The sequence below is a fragment of the Enoplosus armatus genome, chromosome 23, assembly GCF_043641665.1.
Source record: "Enoplosus armatus isolate fEnoArm2 chromosome 23, fEnoArm2.hap1, whole genome shotgun sequence".
Classification (NCBI taxonomy): domain Eukaryota; kingdom Metazoa; phylum Chordata; class Actinopteri; order Centrarchiformes; family Enoplosidae; genus Enoplosus; species Enoplosus armatus.
The window spans coordinates 13,915,504-13,937,919 of NC_092202.1; the positions used below are offsets into that span (position 1 = coordinate 13,915,504).

The following is a 22,416-nucleotide window of genomic DNA, read 5'->3' on the forward strand; positions in this document are numbered from 1 at the left end:
CACACACACACACACACACACAAGGCTTGCAAATGTAAACTTGTGACTCCCTCTGTTTGACATTTGTGTTTTTCCTCTCTGTCATTAATGCTCTCTCATTCTGTCACCGTCTCATTGTGCGTGTCACTCTCTGATTCACATGCTGTTTGTTTCCTGTTGCTTGTTGTCGAGCAGGGACCAGCCCACTCCTCTCCGGGTCCGCGTATCATCCGATCATTCAATTATTCCGTTCAATCTGGCAAATGAAAAATGGAATAACAGCTCGGAATATGTTTTTTTTTTTTTTTGCAGGCCTCGTTGTTTGTCTTGAAATGGGTAATCTAATGCAGGGACCCTATTTTACCGTTGTATATACACAAAGAAGTATCCTACTTCTTTATATATATTTCATTATATCCATGGCCTAGAAAAACAATGGCAGCACAGAACAATTAACTGTACAATGAAAGCTAAATAGTGAAGGTAATACCTGCGGGAAGTTTGTGTAAAACTGGCAAAGTGTATAAAATGTAGCGGACAATTTTTCCTTATATTTTCAGGAACACAGTTCTATGTCCGTGTTATGATTATCTTTTAATTTCCAAGTTTTAAAAGTCCAAGCAAAGTCAGCTTTTCACGCACCAAGCACATGGTGGAAAAACTGTCACTGACTTTAAAACAGGGAAAAAAATATATTTATATATATATATTTATATATTTATATCCCCAGTTTAAGAGTAAAACACACAAATAGGATTGCGATTTGGTGTGAAGCTGATCTTCAGCATATTTATGCGTCACGCCAACTAATAAACTGCCATCTATGACATGCTTCCCGTCAACCTGAGTCAGTTTTAACACCTTAATACCACCTGCTGCAACTGACAAGTTCGCCAGCAGGCAGAGATTTAGAAACAGCTCGTTAATGCAAACTTAAAAAAAACCTACTGAAAGTCTGAACATTGACAATTCCGGGATACACTACGTCGTGTATAGAGATGATATTGTATTGTTGATGATGTGTTTGCCTACTAATGAAGCTCCTTCGGGTGCTTTCTCTCTTTTGACTCTCCGACCCGCTCTAATTGAACTCGCTCGTCGGTGTCAGCGGCGATATCACCTACAGAATGTTACATGACAGAAGTCCCGTCAAGAGCAGACAGACTTCTGGCTGTTGCAACGAGCCATCATGGAAATGAGAGTGAGAGCTGTGATGCATTTATTAAAGATCTCTCCCCCCCCCTCCCTGCCAAATCGTAAAGTAGGTCATTGCAAAACTGTGGTCCGCTGTAAATCACTCCTCTCCACGCGCCGCGACTCCCGTTTTCCTCCGCGCACACTCTCTCATTTCTGCATGTGCACCTGCATAACAACACGGGGATCGTGTTTGTATTTCAAAAAGTGTCAGCTCGCCGACGTGTCAAGGGTAAGGATCTAAATTGCATTAGGGGGATTTATTGCAAGAGGCTGCAGGCGAGATGGAGAACAGGCTGATGTTTGCGCCTTCGCAAAACATTTCTATCGTGTTAGTGGATTGGGGGTGTTGTTATTAACCATGGCAATAACAGCTAATAGGACTAAAACCCAGTTTGTTTTAGCCCGTTGGAAAGTCGTGAGCTGCTCTTCTTCCGCCGTGCCCCGAAGATGAATCGGCATCCGATGGCCGCATGCCCTACCTCCCCCTGTGGTCGCTTTGTGCAAGTGCAGTTGGTTTAGATGGGGCGTTCGTGCCGTTTAATGCCTTTAAGCCAGTGTTAAAGGGATGGGTACAGCCTAGCCTCCCTGGCATGTAACTCTTTAAAGCTCCACATGCACCCGAGATGGGTGACAGAGCAGGCAAAGGATGCTTTCATTACCCCCCCCATTTGCCTGCCAGCCACTACTGCCGGTTTACCAGCGATCTGACTGGGCGGCACAGCAGTTGTCCGAAGCTAACAAGCTCCACGAAAAAAGAAAGAAGCGAGGGGGGGATCAGTAGGAGAGGGAGAGATTGGGGGGGGGTTTGCAGTGTCACTATTAGCATGTGGCGGCTGTTCACCTAGGGGCAAATGAAGCAACACACACACACACACAACACAACCCTCAGCTCTCCCTGATTGCAACACTCCTCTCATCCCCCCTCATCAATGCCCGCCCCCCCCACCTTTTCCTCCTCTGCTTTGTTTTTGCATTTGCCTGTGTGAGCAGCTGCATTATTCACCAAAGCCAGCCCACTCACGTCACACACGCGCACACACACACACACTCGCGCCGTTTGTTTATGATGGCGTGGGTCATATAATTAAACACTGTTTTATTTAACGTTGTAAGCCACCTGATGTTGCGCGCACAAATTCAGATCCCGCGGTTGAAAAATCACACATCACCCACTCGCAGCGTCTCTCGTCGCCGGTTTGCCTGCGGGAGGATTAGTTTTAAGATTTCATTGGATCAATTTTTCAAGCGCAATTAGGTCTCGCCCTCAAGTTGCACCGCGTCGTTCTGAACCCACTCCGAGCGAGCATGCAGCCTCAGATCTTTGAGATGTCTGGCTTTTGGATTGCGTGCCTGAGGACTGCATTGTGTTCTTGCGTCGTCCGCGTGTTAGCATGTGTTGTTCGGGTCTTTCGTGTGGACGCTGCTGTCGCCAAACTGTCCGTTTTCAAAGTAAAAGAAAAACGGGACTTGACCTGACGTGACATGACTGAGGGTTAGAAAAGATCTTCCTCTTTGCCTGCCCCCCCCCCCCCTCCATCTTGCGTCTCCTTTTCCATCTCACGCTTCATCTCCTCCATCCCTCCCTCCTTCCCCCTCCTTACTCTCGAACCCCTCACTGTCGTCCACCACTTTGTGCTGGTGTTGCTGACGGCAAGGGACGCGGTGGATGTTTGAAACTCCACCAAGGGTTATCTCATTAGAAACAGCGAGGCCTCCTCCGCATACCTTGGACGAGCCTGCTGGCAGAGCGCAGCCTGTGTCGGCCTCTGCAGAGAGACGGGGGGGCGGGGGGGGGCTTGAGATTGAGGTGAGGTGAGGAAAGAGACAACAAAGAGAGAATGTAACAGTAGCAGTTTCAGGGCAGGGGATAGAAGTAACAGGCAGAAGCAAAGGTGAGGGGTTAGCAAGCTTTCATCCCTTCTCATCGTTTTTTATCCATCCATCCATCCATCTCTCTCTCTCTGCATATCCGTCTCCTTCCCTCTCTCCTTCTGCCCGTGCCTGCTGGTAGCAACAGCTGTGGGAGGAAATGAAGAGCAAAATGTCTCATTGCTCCATCTGCACCCGCTACTAGCATGCCTTTGTGTCTCTCTCTCTCTCTCCCTCCTCATCTTCTCCACCCATAAATCTCGCCTCTGCCTATGAGATGTCCCTCTACGAGATTTCTGCCTTCGCTCTAATACAGAGGAGGTGAATGAAATTCACTTTGTGGCGTTCACAACGTCCCGGTCACTCTGGGTAATCCACTGTCTTCAGTGTAACCACTTTGTTTCCGAAAGAAATAGTCCCTCTCCGCTTCTCACACCCGCTTTCTGTTAGCACATGCAATTCTGGGGCGAACAATGAATTGTCAGAGCTTTTTGGAAGAGAAAAGGTGGCGCCCAGTATGACTCACCTGTGAGGCTGACTTTGTGATCTGGGAAAGCTGCGCATCCTTTTACCCCCTCCCCCTGGTAAATCTTGTTCAAACGAACTCGCGGTGCAGTTTCGCTGGACGAGAGGTAGGGGGCCTCTGCTTAGTTACACCCACTGAGCTCTTGGAGTGATGCAGGGGGAGAGAAGGAAAGAGAGAGAGAGCACAAGACGAGGAGGTCTATCCCTGTATCCTTATAGCCTCGTACAAGAAGCTAATACTTCTTGACATCCATGAAACCCTTTTTTAATCTGCCGACTGAAAGTGATGGGGATGGAAAGGAGAGGAGAGAGGAGGAAGTACTGCAGGAGTTTTCTGTGTACAAAATCAGCTCCAGTTGGAAATTGATCCTCTTAGGGTTTTTTTTTCCCCTCTCAGTGTTGTTGGCACGTCCTTTGGTCCTGCCGAGAGGGCCATTCAGCCGTGATGTCTGTGCAAATCCTTTTTTTTTTTTTTTTTTTTTTTTAAGCAGACATCATTTATTGCAAGGTTGAAGCTCGCATCACATATCATAAAACCCTGTTAAAGTCAATGCGCGCTGTGCAGAGATGTGTTATTTTGATGAGCCCGAGGACATACAGCACCGACAGCAGAGCTATAGAACTATAGGTTCACTTTGTTTGTGCGTTCATTACAGAAAATTGGACGGGGTGTATTTCAGGTGCTCCGAACAGCCAGACATGTAAACACAGTAACGCAGACAAAGGAAGACCTGTCAAAAGACAGCGGGGTACAGAAGCGCTCCTACATGAGTTATATATAAAAACGCGTGAAAGCTTAGATGTCATACACCTTGAAGGCTCTGGAAGATCGCTGTGATCACTCGTTCCTGTCCGTGCTTTGGCAGGGACGCTCCGCTAATTACAGAGAAAATGTTTGCTGTTTGTTTACCAGCGAGAACTGGCTGAAACAATATATTTCCTTGCCATTGTGCTGCCCCCCCATCCCCCCCCCCCCCCCCACCCAGCCTGGCTGTTGTTGTTGAGACGTGTTGACTCAAATCCAGGGTGAACTGTACTCGTTATTTGTCTAATTTCGCTCATTAGCCACAGCGCACAGAGTGAGCATGAGCCCGGGTAATGAGTTTGGGTTGTTCGGGGGTACTGGAGTTATTGTGGTGGCCGAGATGCCATTGGAGTGCGCGGACGCCGGAATGGCTGCCCGGTTGCATCAAATCACATTTCTGTTTCTGTTCGGGGGGGGGCAGCCGTGCCGCTATTTGCTCACTTGCTGTTAATAAGACGAGATGAAATAAGATTTGTGCTTTATTTGCCTCCGAGCGTCTCTTTCAGCCATCTTGGTTCCAATTCATGTCTATAACCTGTCTTATTTCACTTAGAGAGAGAGAGAGAGAGTGTGAACAGCCCTTTGTACTTAAAGCCACTTGAATGAGCATGCAATGAGAACAAATGTCCTCGCGCCAAAGAGGCACAGTTCGGTCTTTTTTTCTGCTTTGAATTAATTCTTCCTCCTTCACCGAAATTGCACCATTGTGACATTTAAGAATTGCAAATGGCTTCGTAACAGCCACAGCCCATCTTCACCAGTGCTGCCATGCGTTGTCCAAACATTCTCAACAGGCTCTCCGAAATAGCCCGGAGCGAAACACTTGTCTGTGTTTTTCCCCCGACTGCTCCTTCCTGTCACGAAGACGCAGTGTCTTTGTATTCATCAGCACCGCTTAGGTTCATGCAACCCTGCGGGCTGCGCGCGGAGGAAAATTACATGGGAACATCCTGGTTTGAAGGTTAGACTGCCCCGAGCGCGCTCAAGAATAGTCAACAAAACCGCTGAGGGGGGGGGGGGGGGGACCGCGCAGATGAACACGCATGTGAAGGCACATTTGCGGTTAACGCAGTCAAAGTAAGGAGCAAGGACTTCGACACCTTCTGCCGAAGACGCCACTTTTTTACTCACGCTTACGCTTTTTTTTTTTTTTGGTTTTCGTTTAGGCAACTGAAACTACTTAAACTACAAGAAGTGTCACGTCCTTTATATTATCATAAATATCATAAAGAGTACGGCCTAGACCCGCTCTATACGTAAAGTGTCATTGCTGTAGAAATAAGAACTGGAATTGAATTGGAATTTTAGGCTGAGAAGAGACACAATTTCTTCATTTTTCTGGCGCGTTTCCCCGTAAACTCGTCCTTCCACAAAGTTCTTCCTCATCCATATCAAGGTTCTAAGGTATAGAGGTTGATTGTGCGTTGTATAGAATGATTTTGGGCTATATAAATATACATGACTTGACTTCTTTGTACCGTCGTGCAGGAAAGCCCTGTTTGACTTGGTCCCACAGACTTAGCGCGCAGGCCTGTGCGGTGTGCACCGAACTAGGTTCACGGGCAAATTCCTCATAAAGAAAATGTTTACCCAGCTCCCATTTGTAACAGCCTACAGTGTGTTTGTGTGCAACACAAATTAAAGCGCAGTGGGATAAATGTCAGTGACTCCAGCAAGTCATTATTAAACCCAACAGATTGCTTGAGAGTCCAGTTGGCTCCTCAGCTTACATGACGCACCGGCGAAGAAGAACACGAGGCCTCCACCAGTAACCCCAGTGTTTGTTTTCCATCCTCTTGCAGTCTGTGTTTGTTTGTTTGTTTGTGTGCACAAGCGTCTGTGAATTCTTTTTTTTTTTTTTGTTTTTTTTTCCCCCCCCGTTAAGGGCCTTATTTGCTGCATCGGCCGCCAAGCAGTCTCTCAGCAGCAGCCAACAAATGGATTGTTATGTAACGGCCACAGCCTGCTATGTTTGACTGCCAACCTGCAGAGAAAGAGAGGGGATGGAGGGACAAAGGGAGGGTTAAAGATTAAGGGAAGAGAATGAGAGAAAGGGAGGCAGGCAGTTGGAGAACGAGAGAAGGAGTAAGTGACGCGCCTCTGGCTAAATGTTGTGGTTCCAGACAAGGCCCAGCAAATCTTCTTTTCTGTTCCCCTTCTCTCTCCCGTGTTTGGGTTTTGTCTCGTCACATTATTGCCTCGGCTTGATTTGTTTTTCCATTGAAGGGCTCTCAAAGGACAGACAGTCATTTATGTAGTATATCCCATTCCTCGCCGCGCTCGTCCGCCCTGCCAGCCAGTCCCACCCCCCCCCCTTCCCGACATGTGAAATATCAGCTCGGTGACAGGCGTACTCAGACAGTCGCCCCTGTCCGGGAGTCCCCCTGGGCCCGGTGAGACGAGGGGCGAAAGAATACAATAGACTGTCTCTGCTTTATTCGGGCACTTCAACACTGATTCAACATCAGAGAACAGAGGCACCAATGACATTTCCGATGACTTCCCAGAGTCCTCAGAGAGCTGGCAGGGGAGCCTCTTCGCCGTATCTGCTGGGTCTCACCCATTCTTAGCTTTTTAGAATTTGGCTAATCGGCCGGCGAGAGGCAGATTTTCACTCGAAGGTCCTTGAGATCAGAGGAGGTCCGGACCACCTTTGGTCTTCAAAGGCGCAGGCCCGTATTATATTCAATTATCCTTCCGAGGCTAATCTTTGCGGTTTGCACGCTCACGATAGCTGAGGGAATAGATGATGGGCCGTCTTACGTGGGCAGAAACAGACATGCGGTCGCGCAGCCTCGCGCGCCCAGCAGCAGCTTTAATGTGTCAACAGCAGTCAAAGCTTCGCCGGATCCAGAAATCCTGTGCGGACTGACCTGCGCCAGCTCACCACGCGTGGTCGCGTCGGAACACACATCCGACACGCGTGCGCGCAATATTTAATGCATGCGCCTCACACATCCACCGCAGACTATGTCGTTCTTTCATCTCCCCACTTTTCATCCGCCCCCCACCTTTGATGTGGGATACCCTGGAGTCTGAGGAATACAGTCCTGGGGAATGAAACGGAGTGGATTTGCGCTCTTGCTCCTCGGAAGAGGCTTGCCATTGATCCCCCCCCCCCCCTTGCGTCTGTTGGTCTCTCTCAGCCTCTTTCTGTTGCCTTCAACCACTCCCTCCATCACCTCCCCCACTTTCCTACATCTATCCATCCTTCCACCGTCATCCATTATAACCACCTTTCCTCCTCATCCGAGATGAAGCTCATTATCATCCTCAGCTGTGCACTTTGTTCTTTGTTCTTTCAACCACTCCCACACCTCTAGTACCACAGAATTGAGTTACCCGAGCCCTACAAGCGCACTCGCCTCGTTTCATTAAAGAACCATTCGGAATGTTGCTCCAACCTCCGGACAAGCGGGCTGCAGGGGTCCGTTTCATGGCAGGCTCCAAGTTGCTAAAGCAGACGTCGGTGTTGACTCGGATAAACTGATTGTGGAAGGTGTAAGCTTCCTCGCTCTGTTTTTGACAAGTGGTGTTTCCGAGAGGCCGCTACGTCCATGTTAAGTCAGCGGACACTGATGTGAAACAGCTTCCAGAGTAGGGAAGCTCTGGTGGTTTTGTCGTACGGTGGTTCACGATGCCTCACCAAGTGGCCCTAAACCATTCGTTGTTAATTATTTCAGTATTGTGAAAAGTGAAAATGCCAAACATTCACTGGTTTCAGCTAATCCACTGCGGGGACTTGCTATATCATTGTAAATTGAATGTGCTGGTTGGACAAAACAAGAAATTCCAAGACACCACTTTGTGCTTTTTGTGTTTTCTTTTTTTATAATTTTCTGACATTTTATAGACTAAACAATGAATCAATTATTCGGCAGATGGATTATTAACGAAAAGAATTGTTAGTTGCTCTCGGTAATTGTGTTCATACAGTATATACTGTTAAAGGTGACATGAAATCATTTCACGAAACCCTTCCGTATCCGTTTCTGTGCATTAAGTGGCTTGTGAGCGCATTTCGCGCAAAAAAAACCTCTCCTCCTGCCTAATTTCACAATTTGAGCCACCATTTCATAAGGTCACCACTTCAGGGATGGAACGGCTAACACCAGCTCTAGCCTGTGTTTGTTTATGTACTGTGAAGGCCACTCCAGCGTAGTAATTAGGATGATGTTAACACTAATGGGTCCGAGGCTATTAAACATTATCAAGAAGGGCACACACTTGCTTGCACATTTGTACCCCCTCGACACACACACACACACACACACAAGCACGCACCTGTATTCCCATAGATCTAGCAGCAACAAAACAGTCTGACCTTTTCAGAACATCGCGGCTTAATGACTCTGTGTGGGAAATAAGGCTGTTATTCTGAGAGAGGCTGTTATTATTTTTTCACGCAGCACATGTCAGTGTTCGACAGTGCCGATGTGCAAAGTATGCGTGTCTCACCTCAAAACCTCTTTTTCTCTCATCTTTATTCCAAACGCTGGTGTCTCTCGCACACGCAAACCTTCTGCACACAGCAGTGTTTCAACATAAACGCCAGCCAAAGTCTTGCTAACGTGGCGTGTCAGCTGCTCTCACCATATTTAGCAGGCTTAGTCTCTCCGTCCGCCGCTGCTGTTTTGACTGGCATGTTATTGGAAGAGTTCGCGTGAAAAGCCGCTCTGTGTGTGTGTGTGTGTTCGTGTGTTCATGCATGTGTTTTTCCGAAGTTAGGGTGTGCGAGGCATGCAGCTTGAGAGAAATGAGTATTGAGGTGTCAGATCCCCCCTTTGTATGAGCAGAGTGTTGAACAAAAGTGTAATTAATGGCTGAAATATGCGCATTAACGCCGATAAAGACGCCGCAAAACTTTGCTGGATTACCTTCGAAATGAAACATACGATGTGCACGTCCTGTTTAGCTGTAGTTTGTTTGAGGGCGGAGCTGCGGAGGCGAGTTCGCAAGACATATTGCTGCCCCTCAAAAGTGTCAAAATCAACACCACACCTTTAGATTTTTTGGACGAAGCTGGAGCCTCATGGCGCTGTTCGACTTTTTCCGGGGAGCCGAGAATCTCCTCCTGAGGCGCCCAAGAACAAGTCCGCATTTCACCTGCGGTAGTCTCGGCCCCACAGAAACAAGATGGACTTAAACCTATTCGCGAATAGTTTCAATACGGTTGTGTGCAATACTCAAATCAAATGCAAACAACCGGGGGGGGGGGTGAAAAAAAGCACTGATCAGATCCTCACTGTTCTTTTTCTTTCCACCTCAGCACGTCTTCTTTCCGACATTGATTCAAACATCACAGTCACACAGGAGTACAGTCATTTACAGTGCTGACTCAGCGTTGTCGTCTCGGGAGAAGAAATTACCTCTTAAACCACATGATTGATTTTTAATCCTCTTCACAGTTCTTTAGGTAAGGTGGAAACACACACACACACACACACACACACACACACACAAAAAAAAAATGATTAGCTGAAGTAAATTGTAGTACTGACATTTGGTTCCTGGGACTTATAGAGAAGTCCCTTGGTTTATTGGGTCAAAAAGGGGGCTGCTAGTTAAAAAGAATTAAAAAAAAAAAAAAAGGATTGAATAAATGCCCACCCTTGTGCCTTTGACCAAAATAAAAAAAAGTGCTGCTTTCACGTCTAAGCAGCTCTGTTGGGCTCCACTGTCTCACCCTCACCAGACTATCGACCAGGCTATCAGACAGAGGAGGGTATTTTGGGCTGATCAATAAGCTTTCTAGATGATACATGTGAGGGCAGATGCACTGTCCTGCTTAGCAACCTCTCTAAAGACGATTCTCTTCTTCATCGGAGTGTAAAACAGTCTAAAAGCATGACCCCCACCTATTTTCTGCTACTCCCACTGGATCCCTCAATTTAAAGACATTTGGGGGGGCGGGGGGGGGAACAAGGGTAGCATCTGAGCACTAGCTGAGGAATGGTATTTGTACAAAAATCACTCTCTGATAGCAGCATCCCCTCCAGGGACATAACAAGCATTTTGAAATGTTTCAAACAAGCACATCATTGGCGTCGAAAGCCAAATAGGAGTTACATTTGAATTCTTCTGCATTGTAAAAAGGTACAGCTGTGTATCAATTCCCCACCGGTAGAATTATGGGGGGGGGGGGGGGGGTGATCATCAGACACCTCAAGTCGCTGTCTGAACAGTCTGAGGTGTGATTCACAGGGAAGTGTGCCGCCGTTGACGTAGCTCCCAACTGACACCATCATTTAAAGGAAATGCTCCGGTGTTCTTCCGTTATCTCTATTCAGGCCATTTGAACATTTTGAATCAAAACCAAGTCACTCAAAACACACAAGTCAATTCCCTTTCAGTGATCTTGCCCCCGCGCTCTGTTCTGAGCTCGGCAGAACAAAATGGGATTTTAAGAAGTGCTTACGATCTGCCATTGAAATCAGTTTCATTTGTCGGTAGCCTATAATTTGATTCAGAAAGAGAGGGCTGAGCTATTATTCCCCTGTTATGAATCTCATCTTAGGAGAAAAAAAACAAACAAAAAAAGCACTCATCGGCATCAAAGAAATCTATCGCCCCCTCCTCTTAGCCTCCCTAATAATTTGCTGTTGACTCTGCAGGAGTTCACGGACATTACAATCTGCAATGAGCTACGATGTTATGGTCAACTTAACTTACATTCTTGATTTGGACAGATCGGGACAATTGAGGCGTTGCCCTGTAGGTGGGCGGAGGACGGAGGGTGGCGGTTCACACTGTGTGTTGCGGTGTAGTGGTAGCTGCATCGGCTGTTGCCAGGGGCAAGGGGGCGTGTGCCCAGGAGGGCGTTGGGCAGAGGCCATGGTTGAGGCAACCATCTACACTGCATCATCATCCCAAACAGTTTCTCCTCGTGGGCATGCTGTGCTCCGTTGCGTCTGCAGAAGCGCCTCTCCGTCCCCCCCTGTTGCACATGGCCCCCAGGGTTGTTTCCAACTGTGGTGTGTGGCCACTGCTGGAAACAGACATTTGCTTTGATGATGATGATGATGATGATGATGTGGCAGCAGCAGCAGCAGCAGCAGCAGCATCTGGTCCAGTAAACAAACAAGAAACAAACACAAACAAGTGAAAAGAAATTAAATTGACAAAAGCCGACGAAACCTACTAAACAACTCGGCCGATGTCTGACCAACTTCCATTGATACTTTCCGTCTAGATTCTTTTTTGTCCGTCCCTGGTCCATCAGTAGCCCCCAAAAACAAAAATCCACAGTTAGCTGCGGCTGCTTAAATGCTCGACCCAAATGACACCGAGTGACCTCTGAGCCTGATGTGTTACGTCTTGAGAATGAAACGGCACGCATACTCACACTGACATGGCGCCCGGTCAATGCCGATATTTTAATTGGTGGTACTGTCACTCTCGACACTTCAGTTGAAAGGTTCAAAGGAACATGTTTCGTCGCCAGATTTGCGTAGCATGTGAAACATATATAATCAGACCAATTATTTTCCAAGTATAAGGTCAGTCCAATTACTCTTTTCCAATGAGAGTCCAGGCTACTGAGGTGCAGTGTCCCCGTCTCCTAGCTGGTGCCGCAGAACTCTGCAGACCCAATTACGACTCGAGCTCAGCTCTTCCCAGCCCGTTGAGATCAAACGAAGCCTAAAAGAAAGACACCGCTTGAATTTCCTTGAGGTATTTAAATGGATGGGATTCATCCAAATGAAAGCAATCACAGTTGTGTCAGGTGTGATGGAGTGACATGTCAGTTGCAGACACCTTCTGAACCATCTCACATGTATCACACGACCTGATTAGCGTCGTGTGAATTCATTAGCATGTTTAAAAAGGTGCGATCTTCAACAAATCCCTGCAGCTAGGACAAAAAAAAAAACCGGGAAACGTTGGAAACTTTGAGAACGGCCGTAATCGAGCGTCGTCTCACCTCATGTAACAGGAAGGTCCCTCTCATCTTTTGAAGCAATCTTGCAGAAAGCATAGATGGATAGAGGAGGAATATTATCCAACCACATCGGAGGGGAGATGACTTGCTATTTCCCCCCGCCACAGACAAATAGCTATCAGAGCAGGGACGCCGGTGGTGACGGGGGGGTTGTTAGACTACGAAAAGGGAGCGCTTTGCATCCGAGGGTGTTTGTGTGTGAGGGGAAGAGATGGAAAGACCCTAAAATGTCAGCAAGTTCTTGTCAGGGTGTGTGTGTGTGTGTGTAACTTGCCAACTTCAAAGATCAACAGCTGTCTGGAAACTTTTGGTAAATGTCTCATCTCAGCCCCCTTTCTCTCTCTCTCTCGCTCGCTCTCTCTCTCTTTTTTTTTTTTTCTTTTCCTCCCAGTCTTCGCACGCCTTTGTAAGTGTCTCCGAAATATATGTTGTGTCAAAAAAAAAGTAGCAAAAATGGTTTCAGTCTTCTCGTTTAAAAGGAATCAATAGCTCCGTCTCTCTCCTTAAGCTTCAAAGAATCAGTCTGCGCTGACGCAATAATACATGAAGGTTGGAGGAACCATCTGTGTTATTGAGTTATTGTTTGAGTGCCTGTCTGAGAGTTTAAAATAAGAAGTGTGTATAAATTCACGTGGGTGTACAGTGCCGGTGCGCCTCGAGGCTTATTGCCTCTGAAGAATTGACTCCCATCAGTTCGCTTTTTTCCCGCGCGGGATTTCCATTTCATCGCCAGCCTGTCATGCAATTTCCACGCCGTCGGCTCCCATGAGGCTTTGCGGCTGGCGTTCGACACTTCGGGCCGTAATGAAAAATCGTGGCGTCTGCCTCCCCCGATGTGACCTGTTTATCCCCACATTAGATGGTAGTGGCCGAGAATCCGCTCTCCCAAATCAATGGCTCCTCGCGGAGAAAGCATCCCAAATGATGAACTCAATCCTAAATGCACTCTCCTCTCGGCCCGATGCAGAGAAGAAGAGTGAGAAAAATCTAAATCAATAGGTTTTTCATTACTGCTTTGATTCATGAGTCTTTTCTGATTATTTTTTTCCACTGGATCCGTGGACAAAGGGAAATGGTATTGTTTTTTTTTTTTTTGTCTGTTCTTCTTCAAACCAAATTACCAGCCGGCCCACGTGAATGGAAATAATAATCCAGAGGCGTCCCGCCATGTTTTGATTCATCTCTTTGCATTCTCTCCACCTCCAGCGCCGCAGGTGGGATTGATTGGCCAGATCAATGGCGCCAGAGCTAATTGGACAAAAGTAATAAATATTTAGCCTCTTTTTTTTTTGGGATGTGGGTGTGTGAAACACATTGAGTGCAACCGAGCACTTCCATTATTGTTGTTATTCCAGAGAAAGCAGGCAGGCAGATTGCTTGATTAGACTACGGTGGACTGAAGGTCAGACGAATCCATACCCAGCCAGGTTTTTGTTTGCCAACAACTCCCAAGGCAGCACTGATTTACTTTTAACTCACAGTTTTCAATAAAGGCAAACAGTTGCTGTTTGGGAGAACTTAGATGCTGATTCTTCTGTCTGCCTTGTTCTCTTAAGCAGCTGCAGAGACATGAATGCACACATTTTCACAAACACACAACAGGTAGATGTCTTCAACCATATGCTCTACTGATATATTACATGGCACACATTAGTGCTGACCATTCTGCAAAGCAGACCAAAGCTATGACCAGCTATGAAAATCCACCACCAGATATTTGATCCCTTAACTCGCTGCTTTTTAAAGGGGGGGGGGGGGGGGGGGTCAACTGTTAGCGAAGTTACAAGCTCTTTTGACTTCCTTGTCTTCAAAGGTCCACCGCACATAGAGCATCTGAAAATGCATAGATGTCCAATTGTAGGGAGATCATTCTCTGGAAGACACCCGGGGAAGAATGCCCTCCAGATGTGTCTTCTTGGGTTTAATAAACACAGTTTCTCTCTCTTTCTTTGCCCCCCCCCCCCCTCTCTCATTTGTGTGTGTTGCATTGCAGTATTCTTTGGGTTTTTGCCTCAATCAGTGCAGCAGGTGTTTGCTGGGGGAAACAGTGACACATGGATGCGCCCTGTCAGACTACTCATTAGAGACCCTGCACCTCCTTTGTCTTCTCATTTAGAGGAGAGCACGCAAACGCATGCACGCACACACACACACACGCATGCACGCGCACACACACACACACACAAGTGCACAAAGCAGCAGGTGGCCACTATCAGCTGGGAAAATCAAAGCGGGCAAAGTCAACACCAGCTCATTGGACGGATGAAGGAACGAGAGAGAAAAGTATTTCCAAGTACTGCTAGAGTGTGGAAGTTCTTTTCTGCCGGGTTTTTTTTTTTTCTTCTCTCTTAACTTTTGCACTTAAAGCAAATGTGCAGACGATAATGTGCGACACTGGCGTCGGGAGTACAGCGAGCTCTCTGGGGAAGACAGAGCACACGGTAGATGCGCTGGCATGAGAGGGGTGTTAATTGATGGGAATTAGCGCACGCGGAAGATGTGGACGCGAGGTGGCGCGTGCTGCATGTCCAATTCGTGGTACACCCCCGAACGAGACATCAGTCAGTATTCGACTCGCGTGACTTCTTAAAGGGCCTCGCGCAGCATCACCTCTGCCTGCTGTATTCTGCACGCTTTCACACATATTTAAGTGGAATTCCGCAGGTACACACGTGTTACAGCTCTGGAAGCCTTGGGAGCTTAATTAAAACTTAAAATAAAGGGTTCACCGTACTTGGTGACACAACACACGTATTAATACTTTAGGTACATTAACAATAGAATTCGTTTGATTGTACCTTATATGATTACAACTTGAACTTGAAGGACAGTTGATTGATTGAATAGAATAGAAGAGATGGACCGCAGTGACCGACAGACATCATAAAAACAAAGCACATTTGATCCATCACACTGGAAAAGTTCATTTATATATATATATATATATCGCAATTTGTTCTCCCAGCATTTGGTATGTTGTGTCTCAGAGCAGAACCCCTGCGGATTTCTTGGCGCCCTCTCTCCGACTCTTAGCCCAGACAGAACGGAGTTAAAGCTGAAATCCTTTAGAAGCACTTGAAATTATGTTAAAACGACGACAAAGCTGGAAGAGCATTAAAAAAAAATATCCTTGTGTCGAGTAAACAGCTATCTGACTAGCCGAATGAAAATGTCCTTGAACAGTTTGAATCATTGAATCATTTGTTATTAACTACAGAGGGATATGATGACACACACTCACGCTCTCATCAGAGTTTAGTTTGACTGTGATATATCTGATTTTTTTTTTTTTTTAATATAACTCTCTAATTACCGTGACAAGGTACTAACATGGAATTTGACCATTGCATTTCCATAAACCATTTTTTCTGTTTTTAATCTGGCGCTGTTGCCCCCAAGGATTAAGTTGCAGCCATTGCAGCTTGTTTTTTTTAGTCATTTGGAAATATATAAAAAAAAAATATGGCCCAGGTCTAAAATATCATAATTACCCTTTAATAAACGCAGAAAGAAGAAAAAGGGAAAATGCCAGCTTTCTTCTTCTCTCCGCCATCCACAATTCACACTTTTTCTTCTCCCTGCCTCCGTACCCTGTTGTCTTTTTCCATCCTCTCTGTTTTTTCTCTCCCCCCCCCCCTCCTCCTCCGGCACACAACCTCTTTATAGCCCTCCTTGCCATGCTGCGATAATTAGTCAGCACTAAAATAATACAGCCTCGAGAAAACAACAAGAGCTGAGCAGAGGGCTTAGCTCCGCTGGGAGGGGGGGAGGAGGAGGAGGGAGGGAGGAGGAGGAGGGAGGGAGGGAGGGAGGGACGGTGAGAGCCAGAAAGAGGAAGCGAGAGAAAGGGAGGAGAGTTGTGTGTGTCAGCCGATTTCAAATGGCTACCAGCGGATTGTTAGATAATGAAAGTGTCGGGTAGCTGAGTGAGTGTGTGTGTGTGTGTGTGTGTGTGTGCACGCGTGCAATAAGACCTCCTTTCTTTATCAGCCTGCCTTTTCCCTGTGTGTGACTAAGACTGTGTGCGGCCCGTTGCTGTGGATGCTGTTTGAAGGCCTGTTGTCCCTGCAGTCATCACAGCCTCTGCTCTCCATCCTCTCTGACCGGAGCAAACCTAGAGAGAGAATTGTAGGGCATGGCAAAACAAAGGGCGTGTGTGTGTGTGTGTGTGTGTGTGTGTGTGTGTGTGTGTGTGTGTGTGTGTGTGTGTGTGTGTGTGTGCGCACACGAGTGGGTGTATGTACTTTCATACAGTGGGTACAGAATAAAAACCCATGCTGGGCTTTGTGTCCATGCATGATTGTGCATAATGTGTCTAGCACTGCGGTTAGTTAACAATTAGTCCATTAATTGACAACAATCTTGATGATTAACCCTGTAACGCCAAGTGTATCACATTTGACACATGAGTCTTTGAGGCCTCTACATCATCAGTGTGGTATTTTTTGCTTTTCCTGAAACACCTGATGTATACAATCAGACACATGCAGTGCAGCAGAAGGAATTGAAGCCCGGGCAGAAACCCACGCCCCCTGCGAAGGTTTCAAGCTGTCGAGCTGCTGTTTGGCACCTCTCTCACAAGTGCAGGAAAGGGCAAAATCAAGTGTGGCAGACCACCACCATGCCAATTATTTCATGGTTCAGGCTTTACAGGGTTAATTGTTTCCTTCATTTAGCAAGGAAAGATGCTTATCAAACGTGAGGTGTCGTTCATGTCGTTGGAAATTGGAAATCTTTCTGCACTGCTAACAGGAGACAGCTATTTGAAGACATCACACTTGTTCGCTGTTTTTTCCGACACTTCACAGACCCAGCCGGGCAAGATTTATTCAGAAAGCAAAATTTAAAAAAACCCCGTCTTGCCCTTGAGTTTGACCATCAGTAAGGCAAGAGAACGTTTGCTGCCTTTCGTGTCTGAAACTCGCGGGGCGCACCGGAGAAAAGAAACGTGCAGCTCACGTCCTTGAAAATGGCATTTCAACTCCAACTACTGACAGTTATTGATTTACGTGTTATGTTTGATTTGCTGGTTTGATTGCGTGCCGTGTGTATTTGCAGCTGTGTGGAGCTTCACGCAGCTCTATATGCATGCATCAGTATCAGCGCATCCAGCCTGCGTTTATATGCGCAGGTATGTGTGTTTGTGACAGACAGACAGACAGACAGACAGACAGACAGACAGGCTGTCCACAGGGTCGAGAGCAGTTCACTGTGGTTTCATTGCTCTGCGCTAATCACAGCCAACGCCCGTTATTCCTCATTCACCACCGGGCTTATTGGAGCCCAGCCAAGTCCCAACTCCTCTGTTACAGTTCAAACATGAAATCGCTCAGTGTACGAGGTGGGGAGGTTTTTTTTTTTTTTTTAGTTCTGGAACTCAAAATACTGTTGAGGCAAAGTTCCTTTGACAGGGAGATCTGAGGAATTTCTTTTGTTGACGTTGAGTGGTGGTGGTTATACTGACAGCATAGCCAACACAAAGTTTGTCAGCTCGCCCCAGTTTGAATGCAAAGCAAACTGCAGGCAACTGAGGGCAACTGAAGCTGCAGTGGCTCGGCACATTAGCATTTCAAAGGGGCGTGACAGCCAGCCGCTAGTGCCCGTGCTGAAGCTGAACACGTTTGTGGGGCTTTCTTTCACGTGCGTAGTTGTTTTAAAAAAAATAGAATATTAATGAACATTAACAGGCCACTGATTTTCTGCATTTTCACTGAAATGCCTCTGAGTAGAATTCCTGTTGTTTGTCAGGAGTAGTATTGAATTAAAAAAAAAAAAAAGGAAGCTCTATCTGACGTTGAATGAGAACCTGCAGATAAAAGAGACAGGCGGCTTGTGCGTCACAAACAGCAGTTTCACCAACACAACAAAAGATTACGTGACAAAGGAGAATACATAAGTGCTTTTTATGTGAAATGTTATGACAAAACATAAAGAGGAAAGCTGTACATGATGTCAGTATTTTCTGGGACTGAATATATTCTGCATCTGTCTTTCCAGCTTTTAAAGTGTTATTATTATTATTGTTATTGTTATGTCGTGACTCAATGATAACCATCTTTTTCCATCCTTTTTTGTGTGTTTCGCAGCTGGGACAACTTACATCTTCGGGCGAGGCGGAGCCCTCATCACATACACCTGGCCACCCAATGACCGGCCGAGCACACGGGCAGACCGGCTGGCAGTGGGCTTCAGCACGCAGCTGAAGGAGGCTGTTCTGGTCAGGGTAGAGAGCGCCAAGGGACTGGGAGATTACCTGGAACTGCACATAGTAAGATTCCACCTTGGGGATATTGAGGGGGGATGAATTGATAGAATGGGAAAGTGCCCTAAGCCACACTCAGTCAGATGAATCACGGGGGGGAAAACCCAGGAAGTAAAAAGGGGATTGGGAAGTATACAGGGAAGGTGATAAAGCAAAAAAAAAGAAAAAGAAAAGTGGGGCGCAGGGTGTAGAAAGATGCCAGGGGACCGGGAGAGGGCTATTTAGACTAGTCACAGGAGAACGAGGAAGGAGGCATTGAGTGAAATAGTGAATGGAGGAAGGAGAAGCAGGCAACCGAAAAGGCGGCCCGCGCCAAGGGACAAGGAATAAACCAGAAACTACAAATAGTGAGCGGGAAGCTGGAGGAAAGAGAGAGAGATGGGGAAGAGGAAAGGATACGAGGGTCATCGGTGCAGAATGAGGAAAGAGAAAAGACAGAGGCACTTTGTTTGCAGTATTACCTGGGTTTTAAGGATGGGGCTGTACACAAGATGACAGTGTACATCTTGTTCTGACACGGATATTCAAACAAAAAAACGACTGACATGGTAAAAGAAAGAAGCTTGATATGTACACGTTGATATTTTCGCTGAACTGTGACCCCTCTGGACCCTTTATTCTCACAGGTTGGAGTTTGACTGAATGTGTGGGGCTTGAAGGATAATTCCAATTTATGTTGTAAACTTGGGTTTTTTAGTAGTTTTGGTCATAATTCTGATTGGTTTGTTTGTAAACCCGTGACTGGTTGACCACTCTTACTTGCTTTCAGCACAGTCAACGCGTTCCCGGATCTCAGGAATTAACTCAGTAAGCACAGTGATGAAAGTACGACCTCAGTTGTAATAAACCAGAATAATCCTTAAAAGTTGGACTTGAGTTATGCTGAGACAATGACTCGTTTGGCTCATGTAGGCTCTTCCTCTTTGATTCATGAAGAGGTGTAGTTCGTAAATCTTCTCTGGGAGTTAAGGAATTTTTCTACAAATGGCTGTAAGATTTTTTTGGAGTGTAAGGGTCACTTGCATTTCGTTTTCTCCCCTGTCAAACTAGTTATTAGCCTCACCTCTGCTTTTATTGCGTTCGTATGTTAGGCTTAAAGGCCACTTGAAACCACCTCCAATAATAACTTTAAATGGCAATTAAGGGACAGCAGGCATTTAAAAATGCATTTACACACACTAATTGTCTTGTTGACCCCTGTGCTTCCTCTACCCGACATTGCATTCAAAGTGCATTGTCATTTTAATGGTGGTTTTTTTCTATTAATTACCAACCAGGACCACACCTGGTGACTCTGATCCACTCATCATGTTGCTGGAGTCACACAATTAAACATAGCGTGTAGTCGGGTTCACAACTACATTGTTTTACTGTACCAGCTGGTGGAAAAAGATGTCGCAATGTCCTGCACTTCCTTTACACTCCCTTAAAGTACACAGTGATAAGACACTATCGATGTTATCTACACTAATCTACACTCTGCCATCTGCACAAGTGTGTGTGTGTGTGTGTGTGTGTGTGTGTGTGTGTGTGTGGGATCACACCACTCCAACATCCCGGTGACCCCAATTTGTTTGGGCTGTCCGTGCCTGGAAGCGACAGGAACATAGTTGACCCCGGGTCACTTCTCATCCAGTGCTCTGTAAACTGAGAGGGGCAGAGGGACGGGTGACGGGAAAGGGAGAGGAATAGGTGAAAGAGTGGAGGGGGAGGGCCGGCGGATAGAGCGAGGAGGTCAAGGCCGATTTGAATGCTCTTAACATCTGTGATGATTGATGGTAATGTAAATGCGATGGACGGCGACGCGTGACGCTGGGAAACGGTGATGCAGCAGAGTTCAAGTGCAGCAACTTTAGGGTAAATTCCTGTCATTTGTGGTAATATTTCCGTTGCTTTTTAATATTCAAAGAGCTGTTTTGAGAGTCACATGTGACTCAACCAGTGGGCCATAGAAATATCAATAGCATGTCATATGTCATAGAGCCCATATTTGTTTCCCCCTAGATTACAAAAACATATTTCCTCATTTACCTCTAGTGGTGTCTCTCCGTGCGGACTACCACTACTACTAGTTTACTACAGATTTCCATCTCTCAGATTTCTGCAGCCACTCAGATACATTGGAACCCAACGGAATATCCTTGCAGCGCTCGCAGCATTGAAAAAAATTCAACGGCGACATCTCTGTGTGTCTGTTTTATGAATTTGGGTGAAGTGATCCTTTAACTAAGATTGAACTTTGTGTAGAGTTTTAGGTGAACCATGGTTACCTCACTGTTTCTCTCTACCCGTCGCTCACAAGAATTGTTTTGCTCTCCTTCAACTGCATATTCTCTATCTAATTTCTGTGTCTTTCATTTGCTCCCTCGTTCCCTCATGTCTGGCCCCATCCATTCTCTTTTTCTCTCCCTCTTACATACACATCAGTGCCTCCGACACACCAGCCCGGCTCCTCTGCTCCCATTGCAATTACATTTCATTTGCTGCCGTTCCTCCCGAGTCGCTCCCCAGAATGGCTCTGTTCAGCCCGTGGTGGGTGTTTGGGTCCTGTTAATTATGCCCGGCTCTCTTTGAGGGGAGAAGTACAGGCAAATTAGACCTGAGAACCAAGGAGCCGTGGCCCCATATCATCCCGCCTGATGGGGGCCACGCGGACCCAATCAAACTACAAAATAGCCCCGCGTTCAAACAGTGACGGTGGGCCTTGAGGTCCAATACCTTATTCGTTAGCTCTGGCTAGCGGTTCAAAAACAGCATTTCAGTTTTCATTGCAGGGTTAGCTTTTCCCATGGGCTCTAATAGGATTTCAAAGGTTGTAATCCTGACAGAAATGCCTGAAAGTGGACGTGCACAATTCTAAGAAAATGTATTGTTTTGTTGAGATTTCCCGGATTTCGGCATTTCTGAGAGCAGAAATCCACCACTACTCATAAAGCAATTCATTCATGGTAAGTTAATGGCCTCTATAAACCTGGATCACTGATGGATGCTGGGTCTGTCTGTGGAACTAGAAATACTGGCACTGGTGGGCACGGCTGATAATAACATCCCACCAGGATGTGAAAGAGCATTATTCCTTATCTCTCGCAAACCACCTGTCTCTTTATATACCCTCCCTCCCTTACTAGGCCTCTACCTCTTTCATGCCACCCCCCACCCCCCTACATTTCTGTCCATTTACCTGACACAGGCCAGGACACGACTCACTACATCTTCTTGACATGCTGTCATCAGGCCCCAGGCGAGGAGACGTAAAGTTGGGGGTTGTGGGACAAGGTGCTTATACTGAATCTGCTGACTGTGGCCGCTTCAAAAAAGGACATACCACATCCTCACAAGACATTGTCTCTTGCACTTCCGTAATTATTTACTGTGGGTGTGTCTGAAAGTGCTGCAAACTTTCTAGTTGACATTTCAAGAGTTCTAGACGTAAAAGCCTTGGAATTCATTATTTGGAAAATGCCATGGGAATGAATCATCACCGAGCAGACCAAACATGACTGTGCATATTGCTGTTGCAGTGCAGCACTGCTCATATGTCTGTAAAGATTCTCTCCCAGACGTTTTGCCTGTTAATTGGACTTTTGGATGCTGCCTCAGTCATCTACATTTGTGTCCGATTCCGTGTTCTTTGTCACCCGGCTTGCACAATTCGTGAAGAAAATGCACTGTTCATCCAACAGACTGTTCATCAGTTCTACTGACTGGTGGGGAGTTCCTCTGTATTTAATCACCAAGAGAAGTTAAATACCACAGAACTCCCCAAGAGTCAGTAGAACTAATTAAGCCTCTTGGATGAATGGTGAAACATTTTCAAGAATACTCAGCAAGTCCAGT

General features: G+C 46.4%; 1 protein-coding gene across 2 annotated transcripts in view; it reads left to right on the top strand.

Moving 5' to 3' along the window:
• nrxn2b (neurexin 2b) overlaps window positions 1–22,416 on the top strand; it is a 506,666-nt gene that overhangs the window by 396,571 nt on the left and 87,679 nt on the right. For both annotated transcript variants that reach the window (XM_070929958.1, XM_070929959.1), the window contains exon 17: window positions 18,404–18,585. In XM_070929958.1, coding sequence (XP_070786059.1) covers window positions 18,404–18,585 — 182 coding nt within the window. The remainder of the gene's footprint in view (window positions 1–18,403; window positions 18,586–22,416) is intronic.